The sequence below is a fragment of the Schistocerca nitens genome, chromosome 3 (genome assembly GCF_023898315.1).
Source record: "Schistocerca nitens isolate TAMUIC-IGC-003100 chromosome 3, iqSchNite1.1, whole genome shotgun sequence".
Taxonomy (NCBI): Eukaryota; Metazoa; Arthropoda; class Insecta; order Orthoptera; family Acrididae; genus Schistocerca; species Schistocerca nitens.
Window position 1 is genome coordinate 622,817,698 of NC_064616.1, and position 12,276 is coordinate 622,829,973.

Below are 12,276 nucleotides of genomic sequence, written 5' to 3' on the forward strand. Positions count from 1 at the left end.
TGGCTTTGAATATGAAAATACAAAAATTAATTACCAACTTTTATTAAAAACTATATGTGGGGCCAGTTTATTTAGTTTAATTCATAACTGAAGGTTAGAGTGAATAATTAATTATTCAGTGAAGGAAAGCAAATTTGTATACTGAGATTAAAATCTTTTCCAGGAACATCGAACAGAAATAGATGCTCGTGCAGGGACATTTCAAGCTTTTGATTTATTTGGACAACAGCTTTTGCATTCTGGTCATTATGCAAGTGTTGAGATACAAGAAAAATTGGAAAGCATGGCAGAAGCCCGTCAAGAACTTGAAAAGTAAGTGCAGTTGTGAGATTTACAATAGTACTTACCAAGTTTTAAGGTTTGTTGACATGTGAGTGGTGGAAAAGGGAATACAATAAGTTGTTTACTATAAAGCTATTTAGGCATTAAATCAAAGAGAATTGGCCAGGTGTGAGTAGAACCCTCACTCTGAGGGCTCCATACAAAATTAATTGTGTATGTACACAGTTGATCCAGGAATCGAGGATGTTGATAATTTTTGCCTGTTTTCTATGTTCATACTGGAAGATATCAGTCCCAGGCAGTCAAAGACTTTAAAGAGTGTTTTAATTTTAAGTTTGAAGTCACATAACAAATGGTAAAAGAATTTCATTTGTATGATATAAGAACAAATTTAAAAATTTCTCAATTTTTTTCTTCTTCTTCTTCTTCTTCTTCTCCTCCTCCTCCTCCTCCTCCTCCTCCTCCTTCTTCTTCTTCTTCTTCTTCTTCTTTTTTCTTCTTTTACATATACAGTGAAACATTGCTTCTTGCCAAATTTCATGATTCTAGGCCAAAAGGAAGTACTGTATATACTCGAACAATCCGTGAACCCTAATTTTGAGGGAGGGAAAATTTTTTTTGCTTTAATTTTTTTTATTTTTTTAAAAAAATTGCTCTGACGTAATGGTGTGTTCAAAATTACATATAATATAAATTGGTTCGAAGAAACACATCATAATCTTCACATGCTGTTGTACAGGTTGATAAATTGTTAAAATGCAGCCTATTCAGGAGCATGCAGCTGGCTGGCCGGTGGGCCTGTCATCTGGCCCATTAGCCAGGCAGCCGGGTGGGGAACATTATCACTGCCAGCTGGGACTCTAGGCCTACCTAAAATATATAAAAAAAACAAATGCGAATTACCATTTTTGAGAATGTAATGTTAATATGTGCAATGAAATATTTTGGTCAATATATGTGCTCCCTGTTCATCACCACCACTATCGGGAGAATAATTGTCATCACCGTCCTCCCATAGTGTGTCGTCCACCGTTCCATCCAATGAATTTGTGATACCACATTTTTTGAAGGATTTTTCCACCAGTGGCTGTGGAATGGAGTCCTATGTACTTTTCACTCATTCACAAATGTGGGACAAATCCGGCTGTTTGATTTTCCACACAGTGTGAACTTGTGGGTTTTCATCAGCCATGCATCGTGTGTATCACTGTTTAAGTGCAGCTTTGAATGACTGATTTATTCACACATGTAGTGATTGCAGGATGGATGTTAAGCCTCCAGGGATAATGGCCAAGTCAATTTTCCTTTTTTGTACTTTCTCGCACTTCCTTAGTTGTATCTCCACAGAAGCTCTCCTGGACCAACATGTTACATACATTCAGTAACATACCAGGACAATGTTGCCAAACATGCATCACCCAATCAATCCACCCTTTTGGATTTACTCTTGCTAATATGCCATTCACTGATATTTTCAGAGTAGTTCTCCTTTTAAATATCACGTAAGGTGGTAGCTTTCATCCATCGCCAGTTTCACACATCATCAACTGTACGCCTTTGCTTTTCACTGCCACCAGTTCGTATCATGATACTGAATTCTCCTTTCCTGTTCACAGTGTTGTTGAGTGGCATCTCAAAATAAACTGGCTTTTGATCCGCATTACCAATGTGCGATAACATATAGGACAGTTTATGTCACAGATTTATCGCGTAACGATGAAACTGCCCTATTTTTTCCTCATAATCAGCTGGAAACAGTTGAGTGATGTCAGTTTCCCTCTGGAATCCTAATTCATTTCAGTTTAAAAATCTTGATAGCCAGCCCTGGCTAGATTTGAAACTGGTAATGCCTAGTTCTTTGGCTAAAGCCAATGCTTTAAGTTAGCACATTTCACTAGTCACCGAGCATCCATGTTTTCACTTCTCATCTACATAAGTGCAGAGCCTTTATTCGAGGCCCAGGTACTTCGCTTTTTGGCGACAAAATGCCCTGCAATTATTGTTAGTTTCTTGAAGCCATGTTTCGTTTTTTCGCCATTCACAAATACAGTTCTATCTCATGTCATACTTTCTTCTCACAGAACAGTTTCCAATGTTCTCAGCTGCTTCAAAAATTTTCAGTTTTTCTTTAGTAGTGCATGAGTGATAATGAGGACTTGTAGCCATAATTAACACATTTGAAGGCATTAATACTTCACTTCTAACGTGCTATTGACGCATCACAGACTTTGAAGCTGCAATAATGCAATAATGGGATCTATTGTTGGAGATGGAGCAGTACCAACCATATGTCGAATAATGTGCGCACCACAGTTTTTAGCCCTTAAGTTTGGGAAAAAACATGCATGGATTATTCAAGTATATGCGGTACTCTATAGGTTTTGATGAGGGAGTTTGTGAGTATCAAAATATGTGGCATTTATGTCTATATCTTATGACCACATTGACTTAGAAGCTTCACATTTTTTACTTCACCAATGGACTGCAGATCTTAAGGGGATACGGAATCGGATTTTGGGTTAAAAAATCGAATTTTTTTTTATTGGCGTATTATATTCTGCCATGTTTCCTCTTTAAAATGACGTATCATACATAGCTCTACTACAATTATAACTATTTTATTTTTATATATTTGTGAGATCGGGTATTGCGCTTTAGTTATACACGTCTCTCATGGCTGACCATGAACTTTTTGGCAGTACCTTTAAAGTGACATGAATTCAAATATCCCGGTTTCCAGCGACTATTTATACACTAGTTGCCCGAAAATGTTTCTCCCTGGTTTCCTCAAGTTACTCTTTGACTTTGTGTAAATATTAGGTTAGTTTATGGATTGCGAGCAATTGGTAAGGGCAAAGCAGCTGGTGATATGCTATGTGGTGTTCTAAATCTTCCAAGTGCACCTTCAAAGTTTGAAGCTTACAATTATGTACTAGGATCTGCAGTTGAAGATGTAGCACAGAAGTCAATGCAGGTTGCTGTGGAAGAAGCAGTGGAAGAAAATGACGGCAGTCGTGACCTCACAGTGGCGTTTGATGGCACGTGGCAGAAAAGGGGCCACACCTCCAACAATGGTGTTGTAACAGCAACTAGTGTTGATACTGGCAAGGTTATTGATGTTGCAATAATGCCTAAATACTGTAGGTGCACAGGCAGGCTGAAAAATGAACACAGTGATGACTGTATTGCTAATTATTATGGTAGTAGTGGTGGCATGGAGGTTGCTGGGGTGAAGAAAATTTTTCATCGCTCTTCACAGTGGTATAATGTTCGCTATGTCAAATATCTGGGAGATGGTGACTCTAAAGCATTCAAAGAAGTTTTGGAAAGCAAACCATATGGGAACAGTGTAAATATAAGCAAACTTGAATGTATAGGACATGTGCAGAAGAGAATGGGTGCCAGGCTGAGAAGGTTAAAATCAGTTATGAAAGGGAAAGAACTAGATGATGGGAAAACCTTGGATGGCAGAGGAAGATTGACTGATTCCATAATAGACCACATTCAGAACTGCTATGGCCTTGCAATCAGGCAAAATACAGGCAATCTTGAAGAAATGAGGAGAGCTATATGGGCTTTATATTTCCACACCGCATCCACGGATGAGCATCCACAACATGGTTTGTGCCCCAAAGGTGAAAACAGCTGGTGTAAATACAATAGGGGACTAACAACAGGAGAGAAATACATTCACCACCACAGTCTACCATCAGCCATCATGGCAGAAATAAAGCCCATTTTCAGAGATCTGGCTGACAGAAGTCTTCTGATGAAATGTCTTCACGGAAAAACGCAGAACCCCAACGAGTGCTTGAATAGTGTGATATGGCATCGTCTCCCAAAAACAGTGTTTGTCGGAATTAATACACTACATTTTGGTGTGTATGATGCTGTGGCAACCTTCAATCTTGGAAATATAACTAAATGCCAGGTCCTTCAAAAGTTGGGTATGTGTGTTGGTTCCCGTACGGTACGTGCTATGTTCTTTTTAGATCAGCACAGACTAAGGCATGCTGATAATATAATCAAGACATTAGTGAAAAAAGCAAGACAGGTGCAGAGGGGTGCCAAAAGAAGACTTGAAGATGATTATGAAGACTGTGAAGGGGGTATTAGCTACGGATCAGGAATGTTTTAATCTTCTTTCTCCGTTTCCCGTAAGTTTACTTTTTACTTCATCTAGGAACATTATCTCAGGTACTGGTCAACCTAGAAGTCTGAAATTTTTATGACGTAGTGACATAGGTCCCTATTACATACTGAAACAACGATTTTTTAATTACTTGATTTACAAAAGACTTAGGGGTGATAGTCTAGTAAAAAGCGATGGAAAAATTTACTTAAAAATAAATGTACAATATCTCTGTAAGAAAATACTTTGACAATAAACTGTTGTTTCAGTATTGTTGTAACATATGAATGCACATACAGTAAAATTTTTACCTCTCTGTCTCCAGTAGTTTGTGAGAAAATGTTCCCTATAGTAGGCATATATTAACATTGCGGGGATAGGTGATTCCGTATCCCCTTAATGTGTGGCATAAATTTCAATCGATACATCTACCAGTTCCTCAGAAAAAGGGTTCCAAACTGTCAGATGGATGGACGGATGGACAGACAGACAGACAGACAGACAAGACAAGAATGTGCTTCTATAAGGGTTACATTTTTACCGATTGTGGTACGCGACCCTGTAAATGATATCAGTGTGAGCACCAGACTTTGAAAGCTACATAATGTATATTTTTAGCTGAAGCTAAGTGTATATATTAAGGAAAATACTGGTACTGATAATCTGAATACGTATCAACAGTGAAGTCGCCAAATTCATATGGGAATCAAAGTGGTAATGTTGTAAAAATTTAAATATTCAGAAGAACTGTAGCGCTATTATTTATTACCACTCACTTAATGTTTTGTAGTTTTAAGAGTTTGTGACTTGACTTTTAGTGACTTGTACATAAGAATTCATGCCATCACAATTACAGTGAGGCTCGTGTAAGTGTTTGTAAATTGACTTTCCTGGCAATTACACTAACATCATGTAAAATAAGCAGATACAGTAGTTGAACAAGGTATAATTTCAAGGGGTCATAACTCTTTTAACAAACAGTTTCCTGGGGTATGTCTCTAGGATATTTTTTCATTATCTGTTAGATTATATTTTGAGCTTATTCTTCACTTAGTGTCAAATACTCATTGCAAGAAAATGTTCTAGAAATCGCCAAATGTAGATTTAATCGCAAAAAGGCAACAATTTTGTTGTCACTAAGGTCTAGTTAGACTGAACAGTCTGGGGATGCCTAATGGCCAGGTAGTAAAATGATGAATAAGAAATGATAAATGTATGCATGCTGCAACTGAAACTGTGGATTTTGGCCTGAAGAGGAAGCTTGCCAGTGAAAACTGAAAACTGCGGGCCAGCCAAAGTCTTCTCAAGCTACTGCTAGCTTTCTCTTTTTTCTTTGAGCTTTGATTAACATTTATTGAAATTTATTTTGGGAAGGCCAACTTCTGAGTAAATTACACAAATTTTGATGAAATACTAACAAATAAGTCATGTGATAGTTATTAACGCAGTATTGATGCATTTCAGGGCTTGGATTGCACGACGAATGCAACTTGATCAGTGTTTAGAATTACAGCTGTTCTATAGAGATTGCGAACAGGCTGAAAACTGGATGTCAGCTAGGGAAGCATTTCTTGCTGCAGAAGAAGTTGATTCAAAGGGAGATAATGTCGAAGCTCTCATCAAAAAACATGAAGATTTTGACAAAGCCATAAATGCTCATGTAAGTATTTTGTTGGAGTAAGAATGGAAGTCATCATTCTTTAATCCTCATAGTCACTTAATGTCCACCCCCTTGTAAAAAGCGATGTGGCACATTGCCTAAGACATGGGAGGACCAAGGTTCAAATATAAACCCAGCCTTCCTGATTTGTGTCTTGTGTGATTTCAACGAATCACTTGTGGCAAATGCTGGTGTGATTCCTTAAACGAGACGCATTTCTGATTTCTTGATCTTTCCTTTTCCAAGCTGAGGCTTATCCCCATTGTCAGTAGGATGTTAATCTCTAATGGTCCTTCCTTCCTTCTTTGGTTACTTGTCAATATAATAGTTTACTTTTAAAAACAAGGCAGTGTATACTATTCTTAGGAGCCAGTGTTGCTGTTGCTGTTAGATCTTTGTTTTATTATTAATACCAACTCTGTCCACTTGATTCAAAGGCAATCTTCTTTTGACAAGTTCGTGGTAATATACTTCTTTACTCATTTAGATAGCTAATTATTTCACAATTGCACTTAATGGGAATTGTCAAGTGACAAGGAAGTATTAGATTATACCCAAGAAAACTTCTTTGTCTCTGTTTTATAATCATTGTAACTCTAGAAAATGGACCTAGAATCTGAAGCCTGCTAATTTAAAAATTATGGACAAAGAAAGGAAGGATCATCAGTAGCGAGAGGTGAAAGGGACAAAAGTGTGTTTTCTTGCGTTAGCTAGGTAGTAAGTAACATTTTCCATGGATCATTTCCCATGATAGGTGGTAATGATGTGGAACGAGTCATTATATATTTGTACCGCAAATTAATTTGTGCATACGGTTACATTCAGAACTTATATTTTTTTCTTTTTGTATTAAAAAAAAAATACACATGTGAGTTAGTAATTCCTACCTACCACCTTTTACACATTACAATAACAAAAATTCTTCCATGGAATAGGAGCTGTCAAGGAGAAACCTCCTCAGTTTGTCACCAAATTTTATTTTGCTGTCTGTCAGACATTTTATATCACTGGATAAATGATCAAAATTTTTTGTTGCAGTCTTCTGCACCCTTTTTGTGCTAATGACAACCTTAATGTGAAGTAATGAATGTCGTTTTTCCTTGTGGTATTGTAATTAGACACCTCATTGTTCCTCGTGAACTGTAATGGATTATTTACAACAAACTTCATGAGGGAATAAATATACTGTGAAGCAGTAGTTAGAATGCCCAACTCCTTAAACAGATGTCTACAAGATGATTGGTCAGTGTACATCCCGAACTATTCTCACAGTACATGTGTCTGCAATGAAGACCTTCTGCAATGAAGACCTTCTTTCTTAAAGATGAACTACCCCAGAACGTTATTCCATATGACATTCATGTACATCTATATGCATCTACACATCTACATGGATACCCTGCAAATCACATTTAAGTGCCTGGCAGAGGGTTCATCAAACCACCTTCACAATTCTCCATTATTCCTATCTCGTATAGCGCGTGGAAAGAATGAACACCTATATCATTCTGTATGAGCTCTGATTTCCCTTATTTTATCTTGGTGATCGTTCCTCCCTATGTAGGTTGCTGTCAACAAAATATTTTCGCCTTTGGAGGAGATAGATGGTGATTAGAATTTTGTGAGAAGATTCCATCGCAGTAAAAAATGCCCTTCTTTTAATGATGTCCAGCTCAAATCCTGTATCGTTTCTGTGACACTGTCTCCCATATTTCGCGATAATACAAAATGTTCTGCCTTTCTTTGAACTTATTCAATGTATTCCATCAGTCCTATCTGGTAAGGATCCCACACCGCACAGCAGTATTCTAAAAGAGGATGGACAAGTGTAGTGTAGGCAGTCTCCTTAGTAGGTCTATTACATTTTCTAAGTGTCCTGCCAATAAAATGCAGTCTTTGGTTACCTTTCCCCACAACATTTTCTGTGTGTTCCTTCCAATTTAAGTTGTTCATAATTGTAATGCCTAGGTATTTAGTTGAATTTACGGCTTTTAGATTAGACTGATTTATCGTGTAACCAAAGTTTAACGAGTTCCTTTTAGTACTCATGTGGATGACCTCGCACTTCTCGTTATTTAGGGTCAACTGCCACTTTTCGCACCATTCAGATGTCTTTTCTAAATCGTTTTGCAGTTTGTTTTGATCTTCAGATGACTTTATTAGTCGATAAACGACAGCGTCATCTGCAAACAGAGTGTGAGTTAGCTGGATTACTGAAAGCCATTGCAAGTTTTCCTTCATTAGAAATCCAAAAGCAAATGGTGTGTGTAAAAAGTCAAGTCATTGTTGGAAGATAGATGGAAAAGTGCTGCATGTATGCTACATTAACCCATTAACCACTACGCCATCTGGACACTGCATGCTGGTGAGCAACGAAAGGGAAAAAAGTTCTAAAAATTAACTATCTACAACTAGAGAGAAAATAGTTACAATCAGAAAATTTAACTAAAGACATCAGCCACAAGAAGTGACATGGGGAGTAAAAGAAGAAAATGTACAAATTTAGAAAGTGTAGAGAAAGAGAGGAGGAACCATGGGAAAGGTGGCAAAAGATAAAAAAGAATGGGAAAGCTATGAAGTTAGGAGTGAAAGTGCATATGTTTTGCAGGGGATGGGGAAGTTACTCACTCACATTGTAACTGGGTTAGTGTCTTCAGTTTTATTTGTGTTGGGCAATAGGGCTGTAAGGAAAAAAGGCAGGGATTGGCCAAGAATTGAATGTTGAAGCAATCAGTGTGTATTAAGCATAGGGGCACGAGCCAAATATGTTGCGCACACATTCTGTATGTGAAGTTCCGAAGTTTTGGAGTGATTATTGTGTAAAGAACTGCAGCTTCACATTGCCCAAACGATTCTTATTTATTGATCCTTAAGATGAGAAACTTGCTTGAATAGTTACCTCAGCATTGTACCTGTACCTTCTCATCACTCTCTGTTAATGTCTAATACTGAGATGGGCTGTATTATTATTATTATTATTATTATTATTATTATTCCAAATGAGGTGACACAGTGGTTAGCACACTTGACTCACATTCAGGAGGATGATGGTTCAAGCCTGTGTCTGGTCATCCTGATTTAGGCTTTCCATGATTCTCCTAAATTGCTTCAGGCAAATGCCAGGATGGCTCCATTGAAAGAGTACAGCTGATTTCTTTCCCTATACTTTCCTAATCCGGGCTTATGCACTGTCTCTAATGACCTTGTTATCAGTGAGATGTTAAACACTAATCTCCTCAGTTCACATTTTTTACTCTTCAGCAAAGTATAAACTGATTCATTCAATGTGTGATTAACATGTGGGGGCTTTGAGTCCCATGTGTGTGTGGATCTTGATTTTTGTTCCTTAGAACCTTGGTTCTCCTCTTTTGGTTCTTGATTGACAAATCCTTGTCATTAAAACTACCCTCCCATTTTCTTTCCCCCTTTCTCCTTATCTGTACAAATAGAAATAAAGGTTTTGGTTGCAGAAGTTTTGCTGTTTCGCTGTAATGGTCCTTTACCATGTGGTATGTTCTTTTGATGAACACAAAAATTGAAGGGTGGAAATGGAAACTATTCTAAGCGTCATTTTTCACAAAATGCGTTTTCAGTGCTGTTGTTTTCTAGGTACACTGTTACATCTTCCTAGACTTGTTCCAAGTGTCAAATCATGAAGAAAATGTTTCAAATGTTCATTATTAGTTGGCACATTGTCTTTGTACCAAGCAGTGCTTCTCAATGGATTTCCAAATACTGTGGGACACAATCTCCTCCATTTATTTTGGGATGGTTTGAAGAGTTAAAACACAAGTTTCTGGTGAGTGGGCACAGCTTTTTGAGCTGAGATTTTGCAGTTACAATGAAATGAAAATAGATAAGCAAGGGCTTTGTTCCACAAGAGTTACACAAGGTTGTTGGCTCAGTTGAAGTTGTGAATCCAGTCCATGTACTTCCAGTGCACACAACCAACTACTTTGATTTTAAAGATGTTGTTGAAACATAGCTGTCCATTCAGACATGTAAGATCTCTAAATGCAGTATGACTCATCCATCTCCAGTAGCTATATATAAATTCTTACTCAGAAACAGAAGAATGGGAAAATGTTAATGTATTCAAAAGAGGAAAGAACGTGGCATAACATACCATGCTTCATCTACAAAACAAAAAGGCTGTTGATGCCATTTCAACAAGAAGTGCACAGGTAGTTTTACTGTAAAACTTTTCTACATCTAATTACAAGAATGGAGTTGTGTAAGATGAAGTCAGTACAAAGTTTTTTCCTTTATTTTAATTTTATTATTTTCTTGTATGAAATTTAATGGAACTGAGAAATGATACATTGCACCATGTCAAGAACAGTGACACCACTAAAAATCCAGTAATTGAGAAAACTTGACTTGAAAAGGATTAATTTTATAAAACTTACATTAAAATAGTGAAAGTTTCCATTAAATTTCAAATACGTATTGTTGGCAGTAAGTTCCATTACATTTTTTGTGCATGGTGGCATATTTCACACACGTTTCAGTGACATAAACTAAAGATACTGTTTTTCAACTTGTCACTTTTCTTGGTGTGGTATGATATGTGAACAACAGTAGTTAAAATACTGCTGCTATAGTTTTTTATTTGTGTTGTCACAAATAAAAATAGTGCTTCTATGTTAATGACACTTCAAGCAAAAACTTTCATATTGCCGCTTAGAACCAGTCAGTTTCCTATTATGACACTTAGGATGGTCCAAGTCCAAGTAAGTTGCCCCCCTCCCTTTTTCCACTCTTCAATTTTATGAAATTTTGATCAAAATATTCAACTTGTGTTCTTGGTTTCCTCCTATAGGAATATTGATAATCTTATATTTAGATGAAGTACAGATTTTTAATGTCCTTAGTGTTACATGGGAGATATGTACTTTCAGTACATAGTATTTATCTGACAGTGTCCTCCAAAGGATACTTTGTCTTTCTCAGAAAAATTTTGCATATTTGTGGTGGTGTGGAATTTTCCTACGAGAATGTCTACCCATGTTTCTGTCTTGGGGCAGTAGACAGGAGTCATGCTTTGATTGTGATCCAGAGTAATACGTGTCATTTTTCTTTGGGTTGCAGGAAGAAAAGATTGCAGCACTTCAGACATTGGCTGACCAGTTAATTGGTGCTGATCATTACGCTTCTAAACAAATTGATGAGAAACGCTGTCAGGTGCTTGACAGGTGGCGTCACTTGAAAGAAGCTTTGATTGAGAAACGCTCACGCTTAGGCGAATCACAGACTCTGCAACAGTTCAGGTATGGAAGTGATGCCTTACTAATAACTTATCATTTAAGATACCTCCTCCACTCTGATCTCGTTTGTTACAAATTATAATTTTTGTGTTTAGCCGTGATGCAGATGAAATGGAGAACTGGATTGCAGAGAAGCTGCAACTAGCTACAGAAGAAAGTTACAAGGACCCTGCCAATATACAGTCAAAGCACCAGAAACACCAAGCTTTTGAAGCAGAACTTGCTGCTAATGCTGACAGAATCCAGAGTGTAATTGCCATGGGTCAGAATCTCATAGACAAGCATCAGTGTGCAGGATCTGAAGAAGCAGTTCAGGTATGTTTTTACATTTGTCTCTGAAGTTGATCAGGAGAGTAGAACCCATCTTACAAATTTCCAGGATCAGGATGAATGGAAGTGTAATGCAGATTTTTAGTTTTTTTGTATAGTCTTTTCTGTGTACTGAGTATCCATCATGAAGGTATACATCTGTCAAAATCTGATGCTGCATTTTACAATATTAATTTCATAGTAATGTCATTCATTTAAGTTATCTTTCTGTGAGAAATTTTCTGTACCATTCGACATTCATCCTGTCCACCTTATCTGAGTTGACACTTCATACTAGTTGACCTGCAGCACCACACACATTCAAAAGCTGAACAAGTGTGTTCAGTGCCTTGTTTTGTGCCTACACACTGTCCAGCATGTTGTAGGATGAATGGTTCCCTCTTTTTGTAAAAGTTTAGGTTGTATGATACAGTAGACAAGATCAGCTATAAAATGGTTTTCACGTCCAGTTGCTTTCATATTTAATATTTGTTTTCATAAAAAGCTGTAATTTGCCTTTTCTAATAAAGGCAGAATTTTCCTCTTATTCAGTATAGTACAGTGCTTTTAACAGATTTATAAATAGTCCCAAAATTTTAAAGTGTGTAGGAGTAATTGTATATGTA

General features: G+C 37.1%; 1 protein-coding gene across 4 annotated transcripts in view; it reads left to right on the forward strand.

Annotated features, from left to right (window-relative positions):
- Positions 1 to 12,276, forward strand: part of LOC126248568 (spectrin alpha chain) — a 134,147-nt gene that overhangs the window by 97,627 nt on the left and 24,244 nt on the right. For all 4 annotated transcript variants that reach the window (XM_049949666.1, XM_049949667.1, XM_049949668.1 and 1 more), the window contains 4 exons: positions 164 to 312; positions 5,879 to 6,074; positions 11,166 to 11,344; positions 11,437 to 11,656. In XM_049949666.1, coding sequence (XP_049805623.1) covers positions 164 to 312; positions 5,879 to 6,074; positions 11,166 to 11,344; positions 11,437 to 11,656 — 744 coding nt within the window. The remainder of the gene's footprint in view (positions 1 to 163; positions 313 to 5,878; positions 6,075 to 11,165; positions 11,345 to 11,436; positions 11,657 to 12,276) is intronic.